At 43.6% G+C, this 19,887-nt stretch overlaps 1 protein-coding gene and 1 pseudogene across 4 annotated transcripts in view; both read right to left on the bottom strand.

Annotated features, from left to right (window-relative positions):
- Positions 1-19,296, bottom strand: part of SLC7A8 (solute carrier family 7 member 8) — a 50,411-nt gene extending 31,115 nt beyond the window's left edge. The window contains exons 1-4 of one of the 3 annotated variants that reach the window (XM_081118097.1): positions 17,621-18,078; positions 17,194-17,374; positions 2,188-2,392; positions 483-634 (exon numbers count right to left, since the gene is read on the bottom strand). In XM_081118097.1, coding sequence (XP_080974223.1) covers positions 483-634; positions 2,188-2,392; positions 17,194-17,332 — 496 coding nt within the window. In that variant the 5' untranslated portion in view covers positions 17,333-17,374; positions 17,621-18,078. Of the gene's footprint in view, positions 1-482; positions 635-2,187; positions 2,393-17,193 lie in introns of all 3 variants that reach the window. The other 2 variants (XM_081118096.1, XM_081118098.1) reach the window with 2 other exon arrangements.
- Positions 1,021-1,762, bottom strand: LOC308564393 (large ribosomal subunit protein eL43 pseudogene; annotated as a pseudogene). Its single transcript has 2 exons — positions 1,731-1,762; positions 1,021-1,301 (listed from the first exon to the last, which is right to left on the bottom strand). The product of its transcript is annotated as a large ribosomal subunit protein eL43 pseudogene (transcript).
- Positions 19,297-19,887: the final 591 nt, after the last annotated feature.

Raw genomic sequence — 19,887 nt, 5'->3', positions numbered from 1 at the left:
GAGGTAGAGATGGACAGTGCCAGAAAAAGCAGCAGGAGCCTCCAGAACAATGTGTGTGCTGGGAAGAGAAGGAATCAGGAGACCAGGGCTCCACTCAGGGCCTGCCATCTTGGGTAAGTCACTGCTTGGCACCATTTCCTCATCGGTACTAGGAAAATTACAATACTGCCCAACTCAGCTCCTGGACTTGTCATTTGCTCAAATCAGATCATGTAAGTGAAAGTGCTTTGTATAAAGAGCCCTGCCGATGAAAATTACTGTGCCTTTGAGCAGCTACTTAAATTTCTTCTTTTTTTAACACCAGGTAATTATATGCGGAATTCATTCATCCAAAGCACACACGTAGGAAATGGGGGGGGGGGGTAGTGGGGGGAAAAATTAAAAGGAAGAAAAGAAAGAGGGAGAGGAAGAGGCAGAGACATGGAGACCACCAGGAAGGCTAGAAGAGGCCGCCCTGAAAGCAAGGCGCAGATGGCACTTACATAGGCAGATGGCAGCCAGGAGTCGGAGGCCAAACTCTGGGGGAAAGCAGGTGGGGAAGAGTGGTTGTAGCACGTAGTTGGAGAAGGTGAGGGCGATGACAGCCTGGTTCGTGGGGTAAATCACCAGCACAGCAATCCACAGCCTCAGGAACCTGAAGGGGGAACAGGACAAGACTTGACCCAAGACAGCATTGGAGACCCCCACCCCCACCAAAGGCTTGGCAGGTATTCAGAAGTCATCAGGGGCAGCCTGGGCAAGTCACTGGGCAGCATTAGGAGGGGCAGGTGGGCTAAAGAGATGCATTTCCTTTTTGTTTCCAAGATGCTGAAGAGCCCAGTCCCCCGGAAACGGGACACCCAGCCCTCTGCAATAACAATAAAATGGTTTAATGATGAAGAGTTAAGTTTCAACTAGTACTAACACATGTCTTGGCATTCTCTCGCTCTTCCCTTTCCTTTCATTATCTCTTCTTTTTTGTTGTTGTTATATAAATTAACCCATTTATTATAGGCTAGCAATGTTTCAAAATGTGGAACTTCTACTGGTCTTTCAATTCCTTCAGTCTTCTGATGGCTGACTTTACTGTGACAGCAGAAGTGGTGTGGGTCCAGGTGCCACCAGCTACTGTTTTCATGCAGGAACCACAGTGGCAGATCCCCAGAGCTAGTCTCTTCATCTTGGTTTTGCCACAGAAGGAGCAACTGTACTTGGCGTGCTGGCTGATTTCAATTTTCTTCACCATTTTCCTGAGGGAGGTGCCATAATGGGTTCTGTATTTACCAACAATTCCCACCTTTTTGGTGAATTTAGCGATCTTGCTGCAAACCAGGTCAGACCCCAAGAGCTCATTATCTCTTCTTTACCATTCTGGCCCCCAGTATCCAATGGTGAAAAATAAAATTTGCAACCTCAGGCCCTAGGCGGTTTTGTTCAGTGGTTAGAGCATTGACCCTTGTACTGAAGGGTCCCGGGTTTGATTCTTGCCAAGGGCACATACCTCGGTTGCAGGCTCGATCCCAGGCCCCTGTTGGGGCGCCTGTGGGAGGCAACCAATCGATGAGTCTCTCATATCAGTGTTTCTCTCCCTCCCCTCCCACTCTCTCTGAAAAAGCAATGGAGAAAATATCCTCGGGTGAGGATTAAAAAGAAAAGAAAAAAATTTGCAACCTCAGAATTTTAAAAGCCAGGACATGCTAAAGATGTGGCGACTTAAGCAACTGCCAGGGGAGGCATTGGGCGGGTGCTACAGGAGAAGTGCCCTCCACAGCGTTGGGCCCATTGGGTGAGGGTTGAGTTTCTTCAGTAGCAGGGCTACAGAAGCTGAAGAAATTCAAGATCAGAGCCTGGCTCTAGAGGGAGGCCATTATCCTTGGTCATATGAGAATAGTACCTCTATCTCTTAGGTGGTCACTCTCATTTGTCAAGATAAAAGGGCTTTGTTTTGTGAAGTGCTTTCCCTAGAAATCTCCAGTCAGAGTTATCATATTTTTTCTCACTCACAGACTCTTGCCCACTAAGAGTCAACAGAGATTTAAAATACAACTTGGTTCCTCTGTCACTGTCAGGAGCATGAAAGGGACACATCAGAGCTTCACTAGCAAGCATGACATGGAGGCAAAAGAGGAATCCCATTCTCCCCTCCGCACATTGGAAACCCCCAGCCTCAGTTTCCTAGACCACTCGGGTCTCCGCAGAGCCTCTTACCCAGCCAATCCTCCAAAGATATCCTTGACGTAGGAGTAGTCACCTCCAGATTTGGGGATGGTAACCCCGAGCTCAGCATAGCAAAGGGCTCCCACAGCTGTAATGAGACCCGTTACGATCCAGATGATAAGAGCGAGGCCCACGGAGCCGGCATTCTCCAGCACACCCTTCGGCGAGACGAAGATTCCAGAGCCAATGATGTTCCCTGCATGAGACACCAAAGGTACCGGGGAGACAGTAGCATCAGCCCAGGTGGCAGGACCAGCATTTGCAGGGGTATTCTCATCTCTGATATGATTCTGAAACACCTTTGGGTTTTGTGAATCACCTTCAGGCAGGTATGTCTAGCAATAATTCTTCTTAGAAGCAGGGGAGGAAGACAACAGGCAGTGAGAGACCGGGAACATTGTCCGGTACTCTACATGTCTTCTTTAACCCTTAGGATAAGCCTATGGAGTCAGATATTTCTCCCATGTTACAGAGGAGGAAACTGAGTCTTAGAGATACCAAGTGCACCAAGTACATTGCCCAAATCCACACAGTAATAAGTGCTGGCGCAGGTATTGAACCTCAGGGCCCTCTGACTGGGCTGCACATGGTCCAACTAAGGTGACAAAAGTTTTAAGACTGGCTGGAAACAGCAGGGCTGCAAATGTGGGCTGTTCTCAGAGACAAGTTGCCAGTTAGCTTAAAAAGTGAGGCAAAGGGACAGACTGTGCTCACATCTCATGACTGGGAGTTTTCTAGACCCAGGAGCATGGACAGCATTTCTGGAGGCTGGCCTCTACCTTAGACACCATAGCCCCACCCTTGAAGAGAAACAGGAAATAATCCTATAAAAACAGCCCTGCCCCGCCCGGGTGGCTCAGAGGTTGAGTGTTGACCTATGATCCGGGAGATGGTGGTTCTATTTCTGGTCAGGGCACATGATTGGGTTGCAGGCTCGGTCCCCAATAAGGGGCGTGCAGGAGGCAGCCGATCAATGACTCTCATCGTTGATGTTTCTATCTCTCTCTCCCTCTCCCTTTCTCTCTCTGCAATCAATAAAGATATATATTTTTAAAAACAAACAAAAACCAAAAAACCAGTCCTAGTCGTTTGGAAGTGGTTTATAGGAGTGCAATCCATGCAGAGTCTCAGCCCTATATTCCTCCAAAGGTCATTCTCCACTCTTTCATGTGACCCTCACAACCACCTTATGAAACTCAGGAAGAGGAAGAAAGGCGGGTATTTCTCTATTTTATTTTATTTTTTTATAAAGTAAACAGACTTTTGTTGTTTAAATTTTTTTTTTTTTAATTTATTGAGTTGAGAGAGAGAGAAAAAAAAGGAGAGACTAGTAAGTTCTACTTACTACTGCATTCACTGGTTGCTTCTTGACTGGGGATTGAACCTGAAACCTTGGCTTACCAGAAAGATGCTTTAACCAACTGAGCTACCCAGCCAGGACCTAGGTATTCCTCCATTTTACAAACTAAGAAACTAAGAGGGGTTAAGTGGCTTTCTCCAAATTCCACAGCTACTGACAGGTAAAATTGGATTTAGAAATCAGTCTCCTGATGCTTAATCCAGTGCTCTTTCCACTAATCCGCTTCTGCAAGCAAGAAGCTAGGCTTCTCCAGAGAGGTGGGGCCAGCAGCAAAGACAGAATGGTTGGCTACTGCAATCTGTGTACTGGGCAGGGGAGGAGTAGGAGTGTGGGGGAGGAAACTGACATGCTCCTTCTCAAGCTTTTTTGTCTACTTCTTATGATTCAAGATGGGATCAGGGTCCATTAACAAGTACTTTGAAAACTCCCTTCGAGCCTCACTCTAGCTGCACCACTAAAAAAAGGCCTGAGGCAGGAAGCAGAAGTTAGATGGATCCAGGTAGAAATGCAGAGCTGGATGAAGTATTACAAATCCAGTTGGATTTGACGGTATTCTGAGGACATCTCAGATTCTCACCATATCTCCCTAGTGTTTGAAACTAGTGCTGGGCTAATGAGATGCAGAGTATCGGATTTTACGCTCAGCTTTCAAGAACAGTCTTTCAGACCTCAGCCATAACATTCAGCCTCAATCCAGTCCTGAAACTCACTTCTAAACCAAAATTTAATTTTTAATCCCAGGCCATTTCAGGTGAAAGGGAAGAGAATATTTACATTCTAAAAACAATAATGTCCTATTTCTCTGGGAAGCAAAATAAGCTGCCCCTTTTCAAACTAAAGAATTGCAGCTTGAGGAGAGTAATGGGAGAGGGAGGGGTCTAGACAGTCCACATATGTGCTTTGCATGAATGTTGGGTTAGTGGAGACTAAAAGGCACTAGTATCCCAGGACTCAAGACACACTCACCCTGTCAAGTGACCCTTCAAATGGCAAACTAATTGTGCTGCTGGGAACTGAGAACAAGTGTTGAAAGATCATAGTTAATTCCTTGCCTAGAAGGTATTTATCAGAAGAGTGATCTGTAGGGCATCTCAAAGCCAACCAAGAAGAGAGCAATACAACTAGAGTTAAAAAACTAGCTTGAGAGGTTAAAAAAGCAACCATTGCAGGAGAAAAACAAGGTTTGACTTTGGTCTTTAAGGTGCTGAAAGGGAGGTTGGGGAACAACTAGGTGTTTCTCAGAGCCAGGAATGGCTGCCGCAAGGGGGAAGTGGGAATGGATGTTATTAACAACATCTCATATTCTCAAGAATAAAGATTATTAATGTTCCACTAAGGGATCTTGGAAAACAAATTTTGCACTGGGAATCAGAAAGCACTTCTATTCCCTGGCTTACACTCTGATGACATTTCTAGAGTACGTGTTCTTTCCCTGGTTCCAGGTGGAGGGAGCTGCTGGAAGGTGGGATGTGCAACACCAACCGCCCGTTGCAGGATCTGACCACTTCTTGCCTCCTCCTACGGCATTCTTGGATAACATGTCTTCCCATGGAGCTGCTGGAGTGATGATGAGAGTCTCAATAGGTTATCATTGAGACAAGAATCTTCATTTTATAAAAATTGGGCTTTTCCCTTCCCTCCAACAATATTAATTTTGACCAAATTAAAATTACAAAAGCAAAAGCTAAAAATAATTGATTTATGCTAGGAAACAGGAAGGAAAGGAATGCCTCTTCCAGATTCTAGGAAGCTGCTACCTAGAAAACCAGAATCAAGTAACATTTCCTCCGCCTTAGTAGCTTCTGGAACTTCTGCAGGAGGAGGAATGTCATTCACAGTACAGCTATGTTCTGGAGGTGAAAGATTTACATTACTTTTACTCAAGAGTAATGCCTACTATATCAATTTTTAGTGTAATTACTTGATTAATATTTACCTCCCCCACTAGACTGTAAGCTCCATGAGAATAGAAACTATATTGCTTCCCCTCACCTGTGAAGTGTCACGTAGTAGAGACTCCATAGATGTTTATCAAATGTAAGATGTCTGACATCAATCTAGAATTTATCTGCAAAGAGCAATTTAATATATCTCTTTTTTTGGAAGCTTGAAATCCTGTGAAATACGTCAAGTGTATGTTGCAAGCAAATGGGTAAAGCAACCCAGCTATTTCACTGCTGAGGAGAGTAGATGGGCTATTATTACCATCTCAATTTCTAGGGGAAGAAAACAGGGCAACTATTCCCATTTTTCAAATGGGGAAAATGAGGGAAATATTATCCTCGTTTTATGAAGAAACTGAGACTTGGGTAATTATTTGCCTAAATTATAGAGTAAGTTAGTAGCAACTGGATTCGAACCTACATCTTCTGTCACAGCTTAAAGCTTTTCTCTGATAATAGTCAGTTTTACATGCTCCACTCTATAGGCAACGAGAATGGTTCACAGAAGATGCTTATTTAAAAACTGGAACACAGATCTGATTCTTTCCTTCTATTGCAATACCACCTTCAGTGGTGATTTACAAAACATTCACAACCATTATCTTACTTGACTCTCATAACTACTTTCTTAGGTGCATAGGTCAGGTACTATCATTCTTATCTACCTTTGCAAAGACCGATGTTCAGAGAGGTGAGGAGACTTGATCTAAGTCACATAGTGTATATGTAGCAAAGCCTGGATGAGAGGCCAAGGCCTTGGACTCCTGGCCCAGGATCTCCTCAACTATCCCACATTGCCTCTGCTCTAGAAATTGCACAACACACATTTTAGCTGCAGGGTTTATAAACTTCAACACTGTCTAAAGGAGACTTTTCTGAAGTAGCTTTGAAAAAGGAAAACTGGGAAAAGGCTTCCACCTAGACTCTGAAATTTTCTTAATGAAAGTTTGGAAGAAAGTTAATTAAGGTGGGATTTTTTTCCTCCTTTGTTTTACTCTTAGATTCAGAGCCTACAAAGCCATTCAAGAATGAGATGGCCACTCATCTGGTATAGCCAAGGTACTGGAGATCAGGGTTTCAACCCTCTCTTTCATCCACCTTAATTAATAAAATAATCATCTTTTCACACAGATCTTCTTTAGTGAAAAATGAGTCCTAGGATGCCTGGACAACGAGTCCCAGCTTGGCTTGCTCTGGCAAAGAAAAGTCAAGCAAACCATTCCATTAAAAAGGGGCCAATTTGTATCAGTGGGCAAGTCTTCACTAGAAAAATTGCTGGAATTGAGAAAATCTACATTTGCCATGAATCACCACTAACTTACCACCTGTGGACCAATGCCCAGGTGACTCCTGTTAAAGGCTTTACTCACATCCAGGCCTGCCCACACTGGAATACTGTAGCCATCAAAGAATTTCCTAGGACATGGAATTACAGACTTCTAATGCCCAACAGACCCTCAGGTCCAAAAGGCTTTGGCCTTCCTTACAAACTCATTCTAGTCTTGAAATCTAGCCAGAGCTCCTCCTGGGGCTTGGAGGTTCTGTCCATTTCCATGATATCCAGAGAAAGGTGAGGTGAACCTTCTTTGCGCTTCTCCCATAAAGTGGCTGGGAGGATCTCGGGATCTTCAGGACTGGGGGAATAGTGTGGAAGGAGGGTCTAGTAGGTTGAGGGCGGATTTTGATCCTGACAGCAGGCCTAGAAGCTCACCATGCCTCTCACCCTGTATACACTTTCCCATCAGGACTGTACAAATAGTTACCCTAGGGTGAGAGCAGGTTAAGACTCTGACACATGCCCTAGGAGTTGCCATCTACCACAGAACACAGATGTGGATCATGCTGCAGGACTCTTTTGTCTAGAATTTCTTCCTGAGAAGTGAAAAGGGCACTAGACTTAGAGTCAAAGGAACCACTGAGTCCTTGCTTTGCCACCCATAAGCCATGTGACCTGCATTTTTCTGAGAGTCCCTTCCTGTATCTGCTGAATGGAAATAATTGTTCCTGTCCTGCCTACCTCACAGGGTTGTTGTGGGGATGAAAAATCACTTATGGCCCTAGCTGGTGTGACTCAGTGGTTAGAGCGTCGGCCCGGGCACTGGGCGGGGGGGGGAGGGGGGGGTGCCTGTTTGATTCCCTGTCAAGGGCACATACCTGGGTTGCATGTTCGATCCCAGCCTCAGTTGGGGCACGTGCAGGAGGCAACCAATCGATGTTTCTCTTACATCTCTCTCTCCCTCTCTCCTTCCCTCCCTTCCACTGTCTCTAAAAATCAATGGAAAAAACATCCTCGGGTGAGGATTAGCAACAACAACAAAATCACATATGTGTGGGAGCACTTTATATTCTATGAAATGCTAGGATTTATAGCCGTAGGAATAGAGACCATCCCTAGAAGAATCTGAGGCTTGGCTCCAAAATAGCACTGCAGATCCAGGACCATGAAGTATTCTCTGAATCTAGGTATAATTTATCTGCTTGTCTAGGTATAATTTTTAGATGCCGCAGGTGGGCAGCCAACAGGTAATTGCATCTCAAAGAGTATTTATTGAGCACCCACTCTGTACATACTTGCTTTAAAAGGTAATTGGAAAGCACTTGTTCACACATGGACTTTTAACAAAATAGAGGGAGCCAACCACTACCCACCAGCTGCTGAAAGATAGGCATCCTGGCCTGAGGGACTGAGAGAGCTGAGCCCTCAAATACACCCATTAAAGGTTTACATCTGGCCTCTAGCGTCTCCCTGTCTGGTTGGGGAACCAGGCGCCAACTGTGAAAGGCTTTGTCTACCTCAGCAATTCTCATCCAGGGGCAAATCTGTACCTTTCTCCCATCCCCAGGGGACAATTGGCAATGTCTGGAGACACTCTTGGTTGCTGTTACTGGAATCTAGTGGGTAGAGGCAAGGAATGCTGCTAAACATCTTACAACGCACAGGACAGCCCCCATGACAAAGAAGTATTTGGCCCAAAATGTTACTAGTGCCGAGATCGAGAAACTCTGCTCCACCTTCATGCCTCAATGTCATCATCTGGATAATCCTTAGTCATTTTTAAATTTGAATTTCAATGATGTGGGTGTTTGTTTTTTAAGCCAAGTACAAAAATGTATTGTTCATGGGAATAACTCATGTTTGAGCTAAATTTCTTTTTTTACTGTGGTAAAAAACATAACATTAAATTTACCATCTTAATCATTTTTAAGTGTACAGTTCAGTAGCATTAAGTACATTCACATTGTGGGGAGACATATCCCCAGTGGATGATTTGTTTTTGACTGACTGCTATTATTCAATAAATACTTTCTAAGCACTTACCACATGCCAGGCTGAATATGTGGGATGTGAAAATGAGTTACACTCAGTCCCTGCCATCAAGGAATTGTGTGAAGACATGTACGTGGTCACAGAGCTGACAACACCAGGTGGAGCGTAAGTTGCATGAATGCAATTGCAAGATATGACAAGACATTGTATTAGGAATGGAAAATGTCTCTGGCATGGGCTGTTCAAAAAAAGCTTCCTGGAAGAGGAGAAGCACAAGACGGATGCTGATGAGTAAGCTGACTCAAATTAACAGAGAGAAAAGGAAAAGCATTGGCTCGTTGATAAGCAGGCCAGACTTGGGCTGAACTGGCCAGTTTGCATCACCTGGTCGGTCTAATAGAAATTTCTGAACCAGAATTAGTGAATGTGTGTGCTTGGGTTGGGGTAGGAGGGGAAGTGAGAGTGGTGGAGGATGTGCTTGAGGAGAGAAAAAACCTTAATATTTATTGAACATATACCACTAGCTTTATTTTAATACTGTACAAGAAACTTCCATTTTACAGGTAAGTAACTGAAAATTAATTTATTCCAGGTTAAAAGCTTGTAAATAGGGAAGCATTTACAAACCCAATACTATCTCCAAAGCCCTTCCTCCTCTGCTGTATTATGGATGGTTCCTCCCTTTCCACAACACACTGACACGAGCCATGGAAAAATTCATGATATGCTTTCTACTTCCAGCATCAGGGCCCACTTAACAAATGCCTCCTTTTCTCTAAAGCAACCTGACCCGCCTGTATCAGTTGCTTACTAAACACTCTATGCAGAATTGTACTCTAAAAAAGCAGCTAAAGCATTTATGCATTTCAAATATGTACGAACAGGCACCTTTAAAATCTATATATAGTTGAGAAAAGTACAGTAATAATTCTGCAGCAATGTGCAGCTCAGTGTGAGGTTGCCCTGAACACCCTGAGGCATATTGTGAAACCCTCCTCCTGGAAGTCACTGCTAATGCTGAGAATATTTAAAGCAGGGAGCAAAACAATAGGGAGACTTGTGACTGTGACAAAGGATGAAAGATGAAATGTAATCGATAAAGTTTTTCAGATCACACTTGGTTTCTTCTATAAATAAAACAGCTTAAAATAGATTTGAGGGTTAATTTTTCTTCTTAGAAATAAAATTCATCAGTGCTCAGCATGAGGCCTAACATGTAATGTGCTCAATAAGGGTTTGTTGGGTGTGAAACTATGGACAGGTCTTGAATCCTATGACCAGCAGCCCCCCATCCCTGTGCCAGGGAACAGATCTCCAGGGAGAAGAAACTGGGGGTGGGGGTGACTCCTCTGTAGGTACATTCTGGGAGAGAAGCAAGGATGGTCCTTCTTGCTCTGTATGCTCAGCCAGGAGTTAAAAATTGGAATGGAACAGTTCCTAGGCCCCTGGGTTCCTGAACTGCTGTTTTCGGTAGCTCTTAATATATTCTCGGGATTATTTGCTCATGCCTGCTTTTTTTTTAACACCCTCTCACCACCCCAAACATTAACAACAAAACAGCAGGAGCAACAACAGAAATTCCTGAGGCATTTCTTTGTAGGCAGCCATGCTGCTGGATTAACCCTCAGAGGAAAGCAGAAAACCTTGGTAGCCAGGCGACTTGAGCAGCGCCAACTGGTCTGCCTTACACTGCTATGCCGCTTCAAGGAGCCAGTTCAGAAAAGTAATATGCAGTTGGGGCTGGCCTCTCCGAGACGGTCATGTGGCCTGGGTATGGGTGTTTTTATTGTTTTTCTAAATAAAATGGGCTGTTTGGTTTGGTTTCTTAGACACAATTTTTTTAAAAGGGAGGAAAGCATACAAATTTTATTATTTTTTTAAATGTACATGGTAGCCTTCACAAGAGAATGATGACCAGAGGAAGTGGCCAGAGCAGGGAGCTTTTATACCTTTGGACAAGAAATTTGCAGTGAGGAATTGACAAGACCTAGGGGTTTGGGCTAGGCATAGTAAACGGCAAAGAAGTAACTGGGAAGATAAAGTTTAGTTTGCACAGATTTTTTCAGCCCCAAATTCCCAGTCTCTGGTGATTAGATGTCTTTCCTCCTTCTGGTGCAGGGAGGTAACCTTTCACATGGGAGCCTTATCTCCTGCTTTCAGGAGGACAAAGGTAGACACAATTTTTTACCTGCTGGATTCTTGCTTGCTTTCCCCAACCCTAATCATCTCCTGCTAGTCACTCATCTGTGTAACTGCTCTTTGAGAGAACATACTGTAGCCCTGCTGGTAGTAGGCTCAACCAGATTGATTCTTGAGTTCCCTGGTTGCTGGGGGCAGGAAGCATGCAGCAGGATGTCCCTGGTCCCAGGCACCCTGAGCTCCGTACTGTGGAGCATTTTGATTAAGCCCAGTGGCCTCAGAGTTCAAAGACCTGGGTGAGAATCCTAATTCTGCCATTGCCCAATTACTTATTCACTCAAACCCTTCCTTTTTATAACACGACTTATTTTATAGGATTAGATGAGGATATTCATAAAGCACTGATCAGGTACTATGTCTGATGCACAGTTGTGCTCAGTAAATGGTAGCTACTTTTATTATTATTATTATTATTATTATTATTTATTATTATGCTGGGTATAGCCTTTCTCTAGCCACCAAGATATATTTGTTTTGGCAAGCCTCCTAGTTGGCTTCTGCCTCAGAGTTTTCTTTAAGAACAATAAGAGTTTTAAACATCTTTTCATCCTGAATGAACCAAATCCTAATCTCTCCACGTATAAAAAAAATAACAGCCCAGCCGGGTGTGGCTCAGGGGTTGAGCATCAACCTAGGATCCAGGAGATCATGGTTCGATTCCCGGTCAGGGCACATGCCCGGGTTTCGTGCTCAATCCCCAGCAGGGGGTGTGCAGGAGGCAGCCGATCAATGACTCATCATTGATATTTCTCTCCCTCTCCCTCTCCCTCTCCCTTTCTCTCTCTGAAATCAATAAAGATATATATGTATATTTTTAAAAATAATTGAAGTAAAAACTCAAGAAGCAGTTTTCACACTCCATCCCCTAGATTAACATCCAATAGACATTTTGATGATTATAAAGCTAATATATCATATTAGAAACTAACATGTGAACTCTTCTAGCATGGTATAAAACACATGGATCTGAAAATCCCATGTGTTTTTGGACTTGAAAATTTTCCAAATTAGCCCAGTGCCATTGCAGTATGGTTATAATTCTAGCCAAACATTTTTGTTGACAAATAGGCTTAAAAAAAGTTTTCCCCCAAATTTTTCAGTATCAGACATTCATGATCTTTATCCAGACTCCAACCTCTCTGAGTAATGGTCCTCCATTGCCCACTCCTCCACCACACAATACACACCAGCCTCCCTCCCTCCTCTCTTGATTACCAATTAAAAATGGGAAATGGCTAAGAGCTTTGGTCATGGAGTCAGACCATTGCAGTAATCAGTTATGTGACCTTGGGCAAATGACCAGCTCTGTGACTCAACTTCCCCATATTTAAAATATAGTTATAATATCTACTTCCATGGGATTGTGTTCAGGATTAAATAAGGTAATATACATAAGAAGTTTATAGCACAGGAAGAAGCATTTAGTTAGAGCCCAATAAATACTGTTTTTTAAACATCTTTTTAGTTGGGAGAGAGTGGTCTAGTAGCTAGGCCTGCATCTAGTATTGCTCTGCAGCAAATAGATCAAGTTCCCCCATCAGCACTCACTGGTCTCACATAGTATGAATATTTTTCTTTTCTTTCTATTTTAAAAGTATGTTTTTATTGATTTCAGAGAGAGGAAGGGAGAGGGAGAGAGAGACAGAAACATCAATGATGAGATAGAGTCATTGATCGGCTGCTTCTTGCAAGGCCCCTCACTGGGGATTGAGCCTGAAACCCAGGCATGTGCCCTGACTAGGAATCGAACCATGACCTCCTGGTTCATGGGTCGATGCTCAACCACTAAGCAATGCTGGCTGGGCTGAATATTTTTCTTTAGGCTCTGCAGGCAGCCTGGTGGCCTTCAGACCTAGATTCTAGAAATATACTTAAATATGTAACTGGTATAAAGTGACCTAAGCAGCCAGAAACTCTGGGTCTCTCTTGCATGGTTGGGAAGACTGGTGGTCTGTAGAGGAATGGTGTGCATGTGGGAGAGTTCATGGGAGTGTGTTCTGTGCTGGCCAGATTCTGCAGCACCTGAGCTGATGCACCTCAGCCCCTACCCCCCACCCCCCACCCCCCACCCCCGGTCCAAGTTTTCCTGAGATTGCACCAGGAATATTACCTTCTTCTACCCCAGCGGATTGCCCAACTCCCCTTTACACTGGGACACTTCCTCACTGGGAATACAACATTAACTGCTTCATAAAATGAGTAAGGACTTATGCCCAAGGTCTAAAGGAAAACATACCTTTCAGGACATAAAAACAGAAATAGCAGATAATAATGCTTAAGAGTTCAATTCAGGATTCAGACAAACTTTAGGTTGGAATCTTGGCCTCAATACTTTTCAGCTGTGTGACCTTCACCACATTGCTTATCCCTCTGAACCTCTATTTCCTTATCTGGAGGAAGGGTTAATAAGTGTCTACCACAGGGTTATTGTGAGAGATAAATAAGATAATGTATGTTGTTAGGTAGTGGGACAAGTACCTGGCATACAATAAGTGATTCATAATGATAGCTATTAACAGTATCTTTGGTACCATTAATAAATGGATTTTGCTGCTCCTTCACATTTTCTTTACATTTCGTGGGAACTCCACATTCATGGAGAAATCTAAGTTCATCTATTGTCAACAGGTTTCCTTAGCCAAGTACATAGATAGCAATGAAAATGGAACAACCTGCCCAGGCCGGTATGCCTCAGCGGTTAGCGTGTCATCCCATGCACCAAAGGGTCACGTTTCAATTCCAGGTCAGGACACACACCCGGGCTATGGGTTCGATCCCTGATTGGGGCGCCTACAGGAGGCAACCAATTGATGTTTCTCTCTCACATTGATCTCTCTCTCTCTCTCCCTCTCCCTCTCCCTTCCTATCTCTCTAGAATCAATGAAAAACAAAAACAAAAACAAAAAACACATATCCTCAGGTGAGGCTTAAAAAAAGAAAGAAAATGGAATAACCTAATTGTCCAGGTTGATGAAATTATTCCTAGCTTGAAGATTTTCAAGCCAGGTTCCCAAGAGCCCCTCAGATAAACACTTCTTATTACTACTGTATTCAGACTTTAATCCAAGAGTCAATTAAATTCAACAATCATTTGAGTAATTGTTTTATGTCAGGCACTCTGCTAGGCACTAAAGACTCAGAAGTGTATAAGACACTTTTTTTGGGGGGGGGGGCTCAAGGAAAAACAGTTTAATTATTGCCCCTTTACCTACAAAATCTCCCCAAATCACCTTCTCCACTCCATCTTTTTTCACATCCTTCAAGAAGCTTCTAATCTAGTTCTCTGTGAGAACCTCTTGCTCTTTGTGCTTCCCACCACTTACCTAACTTTGCCTTTTTTCATCTCTTACACAACTCAATCACAGCATGCATTTTCAATGTTCTCTGTTTAATGCATATGAATTTCATCTCCCCAATTAGATTATGAGGGACTCCAGGGCATGAGTCTTCTATTAGTTCACTTTACATTCCTATAGCACCTCCTGCCATTCTGCTATTTCTGCTTTAGATCATCCATGATGATTGCAAATGAAGTTTTATAAGATTGCATGAAATACAGTTTCACTTATCCCTCTAAGTCAATTGGGGCAATTGCTACTTTTGTATACCCCATCACCTGATTCACTTAGGAAATGTCCTTCCTCTTTTTACCTTCTAATTCTATCTCTTCTATAGTGTTGATGTTGAACACCAGATCACTGAATTCTGTATAGAAAACGCCACTTCCATTTTTGCATTTGGTCTTGAAAAAACTTGAACTGTAACCCAACAGCCGTGCAGGAGGAGAAGCAGAAAGGATTTTGCCCCCTTGTCATCCTAAAGGGGAAATCTGCAGCTCATCCTAGCTCAAATGTAGAATAGTTCCTAGTAACTACAAGGATTCTCTCACTCTGGAAAAATATCCCTATTTCTCTGAAAGCACGTATTTGGTATCTCTTTTCACCATACTGCCATTCATAAGGTTGTGGACAAATCAGTAGTAACGTTCACTCAACTTTTACTTTTTATACCTGAACACTCCCATTTCTTCAGTCTTAGGAAAATCTTAAAGAAAGAGACAAACTGCCCTGGCCAGTGTGCTCAGTGGTCAGAGTGTCGGCCTGCACACTGAAGGATCTTGGGTTTGATTCCCGGTCAAGGGCACATACCTCGGTTGTGGTTCACTCGCCCCCCCCCCCCCCCCCGCATGTGTGGGAGGCAACCAGTCAATGTGTCTCTCTCACATTGATGGTTCTCTTTCTCCTTCCCTCCCTCCCTTCCACTCTCTCTGAAAAGCAATGGGAAACATATCCTCAGGTGAGGATTCACAAAAAAGAAAAGAAAAAGAGACAAACCAACCTCAGTATACAAGAAAATATCCTCTACCCTTGAAAACCTGCCCATATGTAGGAGTGGATGAGCAAAGCTGAGGCAGGAAGAAGGCAGTTGTGCTTGTGTGCATGTGGGTGTACACATCTGTGTATGAATCAGAACCTTCCCAAAGGGAGGAAAATGCTTAATCCTATCAAACTGGTGAAAGAGGTAACAGGCTTGGGCTATTTATAGACCTTAAATTAGCCTGTGCTATACATATTGAGTACTTTGCTGATCTCATTTTTTTAGAGCAGTTGGGATGAAGGAGACGCAAAGAAAGGGTAATGAGAGATTCAAATCAAGACTATAATTTTTAAAATAACATTGCTTTTCTTATAACTGTAAATTCCTGAAAAGCTTCCCAGAGTCAGAGAATTAGATAAAGTGGGATTCTATTTTTTAAAAAAACACACAGGATGGAGATAACATTATCACTTAAGTCTGGGTGTAGAGGTGAGGAGGATTATCTGAATACTGCAATGATTTTATTTGATTTCAAGGGTGTTCTCCAGTGTCACTATTGCACAGGTGCCAAAAATGTCTGTGCTAACAAATGGACCATTTGGTCATCCAGCGAAACAGGTTCATGGGCACCGAGACACAATAAGCCTTCAAAAAGAACTCTGGAGAGCCCTGGCCGGTGTTGCTCAGTGGTTAGAGTGTGGACCCCATGCACACGGAAGGGTCGAAGGGTCGATTCCCGGTCAAGAGCATGTACTTGGCAGGGGGCATGTGTCGGAGGCAACACATCAGTGTTTTTCTCTCTCTCTTCCCCCCTGCCTCCCTGCCTCCCTCCCTCCCTCCCTCCCTCTCTAAAAATCAATGGAAAAAAATATCCTTAGGTGAGGATTAACAAAAACAAAACAAAAAAAAGAACTCTGGAGAGATGATGCAGAAGCATACCAGCCTGTCTGTCCCGCACCCCTTTCCATGGGGAGAAGGTAAAGCCCCCTGCCAAAAACAGCAGGAGAAACTCTCCCCCTCTGAAGCGATGACAGTAATGCGCCACTGTCCATGCATCTCCAGGGCCTCTCTGCAAAGAGGAGGATGTGCTTTCTTGAGGTGAAGCCGTATTTGGGACTCCCTGCTGACTGGAGTAGTTAGGGGGTTTGAGTGGCCTGCACTGGCACTCTCTTATCCAGGACAAATTTTACCCATCGGTTTGTCCCTGACTCCACATTCTAGTTACTCCCAGCTTCCTTCAAGAACCTCACAGGGTTAAGAGACAGGGGGACTTCGCTAGGCAACCAGAGAAAGTGCAAACTATACATTTACAGAAAGACACTGTCTCTTCTTTCATCATTTATTCCCTCCTCTGAAATGGGAATAAAAGCCCTGCCACATTTATTTCACAAAGCACTGCATAAGGTGGAAAAGGTATAGAAAGGCAAGGTATTATAATAGTCATTGTAGCTATTTTTATTATTACACATCTCCTAGGCTCATAGTTTCATATAACAAAAAACAACAAAATATCTACTAAGCATGTTTCAAAAGCTACTCCAGAGTGCGCTGAAAAGATGGCTGCATAAAAGCTCATTAAAATTCAGATTCCCTAGCCCCACCTTAAGCCTACTGAATCAGAACCTTCAAGTGGGGAGCCTGAAGATCTGTATTTTTCAACAAGCTCCCAGGCAATGCTGACAGCCAGGTGTGTGATCCCTATGTGTCCATTCTATGAGCACTGGACAAAACTGTTCAGCTTGGTTTGGACAAAATTTGACCAGCAAGGGGTAGGTTACAGCACAGGTGACTGACAATCATTTTCTAAGGGAATCAGAAGCAAAAATAGTACTTTAGAGGGGTTAAGTTCCTACAGGAGGACCACCAAGAGGGGGAGGGAAGTGGTCGGGGGGAGAAGGAATTGCACTCACCTACAATGATACCGCAGGCACTGACCAATCCGATCTCCTTCTTCAGGCCTACTCCGCCCTCTTCGGACCCCGTCTCTGACTCGCTCCCACCTGGCTGGTTCTTTTCAGTGTTGTTTCGGTGCCTGGCTCCTTTTTCCATCTTTCTCAGTAGGAGTTCAACCTCCAAAAGGTATCTCTCTCTCTAAATACGAATGGGTGTAAATATATTTACAGAGCGAGCCTTTCCAATGAAAATGTCCTTTTTCAAAATAAGGACCACCCCTATCCTCTTTAGAAAGACACAGGCAGGTAAAAGAGAAAATGGAAATATGTTTCTACTCTGTATGGACACTTTCTCGTCACTCGTGCTTACGAACAAGGAACGTTGTTGTTAAAAGGGAGGGGAAAGAATAGACATAGATATTTAAATACAAAAATAAAACTGTACCAGCTCCTCCGGCTGGAATTCTCCCGGGAGGGATGTAGATCTTCAGAAAGCGGGATGGTTCTGCAATGTGTACCAGGCAGTGGCTTATTTCAGACGCTTCGAAAAGAGATAGTCTGGATTTCCCTCAGCTCTCCCCTTAAGAAAACAGATTTTTATCTCCCCTTTGCCTTTTCTTTTAAGAGGGTAAAAGTACTTTTCATTCACTGAAGGGGAAAAGGGCAATCGTCTGGCACTTCTCTTGCAGAAAAACAACTGTGGATCCGACTGGTTTGCTCTGGATCTTGTTTCCACCTGCTGGGGGTTTCTTTTCCTCTGCTGGTCTTCTGCCTTCCGATTTCCGCAGATGTCCCCTTCTCCGTCGCCGGCCTTCCGTCCTTGCTTCCCCCCTGCCGAGCTCCGCGCTCAGGGCGCCGGCTGCCCCATCTGGGCTGCGGGAGAGCGGCCGCGGCGCCGGGATCGCGCTCCGCTCCTCGCCGGGGGTTTTACGCGCTCCCCTGGCTCCGCCCCCGCCCGGTCCCGGCCTCTCCATCTTCCCTCAGCCTTCTCCCTCCTCTTCAGGGTAAACGTTAGACCGCAAAGAAGATGGGCTGACGTATTTCTCTTCGTAATCGTCTCTTTTGTCCCGTGTCAACTGTTCTGGGAGACTTCAGCAGCCAGTTCAGCGTTACAGGGCGTCCAGCTTCGTCAATAAGGGACTAGTTGTGCAGACGCGTTCATGCTCCGAAAGACACTGGCGAGCGCACTGAAATATTTATGTCTGGATCATCTGAGGATGCTGGAGAGAAGGTTGTAAGGGCATCATCCTCGAGTTTCTGAAAGTAGGAGGCGATCCGCCGGCGGGGGAGGGGAATGGAAAGAATTTCGAATAATGGAAAAGAGGTTCATCTAGTATAATCGTGAACTGTGAAGAGCACAGTGGGAAGGAGCTCACCAGGAAGAGGTGACAGCCTCGCTGTCCGCAGCTCTTATTTAGCGTTAGCTGACACAGGGAGAAAACGACTCCACTCCTAGGCCCAGGAAAGAATGACACAAAATCTGGTGGAATGGGGTCTTTCACAGGTTCTATTATTTTTTTGCATCTGTAAATTATTTGAAAGGCAGATCTGGGAGAGGATGGGGAGCTAACAGCACCTCTCTGATCGTGAGGCAGATTGTTGATGTTAAGAGATGACGAACTTATGACCATATTAATATTGTGGCTTGGCTTCCCTGCAGAATTTCACTCAGGACTGCTGCCTTAAGCATGAGAGCAATGATGTCTATTTATAATTGTAAAGTACTTTGAAAAAAAATAGCAAGAAGCAATACAACAGACATGATAAATCTAAAATACAATTATTTTAAATCTGTATTAAATACATTATGCAAAAGTACTTGATTTTTAAAGCAGATCTGAAAAACAAAGTTCCCCAAGATAACCACTAAGTACAGAAATTTGGTCTCACTTTTTTGGAATATGTTCCAAAAGATTTTGACTTTTAAAGAAAGTAAATACTTCTTTAAAACAGGGACGGTTGAGCTACAGTAGCAAAGTCTTTTCCAAATGGGGTAAAGTCCAACCATCAGTCTTTTCCACTTTGCCCTGTGACCACTCAGCAAGTATTAAGAGATTTCAAAGGTTGAGAGTTCAGCCTCTTCTCCTTCTCTGCCACTTCAAGATATTGCAAATTGAAAGACTCAGCAAAAAAAAAAAAAAAAAAAGTAGGGTGTTGTGATGAGAATTTTTAATAGGAAGAACAGACAAGGCAGGGAATATATAGCACAAAATTCCATAGGTGGGGGATGAGTCATGGGAAAAGAAAAATTTTGAATTCCTCTGGCCTTTCCTGACATTAGGAAGCATAGAGGGGAAAGGTAATGGATTTTTTTTTTTAAACAATCTGATTTGAAAACTTCTGATCAAATTTCAGCATCAAGGTATAAAATAATCTTTCTGCTTTTCAAACATAAGTTCTTTTCAGAAATGTTTGTATTTTTAATTTAAATTAAGTAGACCTAATATGAGGTAAAACATGAATGCAATGAATTTGAGGTCTCTCACCCAAACCAGTGCAAACTGAGCACAACAAGGTAAGATTTAGCCATCTCAATTTATGAACTAAGAAGCTAAAGGAGGGGGCGGGGTTATGGAATCAAATACATTCTTGGGATATAGTGGTACTAAGCACACCAAATTGGAAAGGAAGTGTTGTTGAAGATTAATATTTCTATTTCTTTAGTACTTGGAGTTTGCAAGTGGCTTATGACTGACTATTAATGGTACAATG

Source organism: Miniopterus schreibersii, assembly GCF_964146895.1.
Source record: "Miniopterus schreibersii genome assembly, chromosome: 1".
Taxonomy (NCBI): Eukaryota; Metazoa; Chordata; class Mammalia; order Chiroptera; family Miniopteridae; genus Miniopterus; species Miniopterus schreibersii.
The sequence above is the reverse complement of the archived record's forward strand: the minus strand, read 5'-3'. Positions and strand labels throughout refer to the sequence as shown.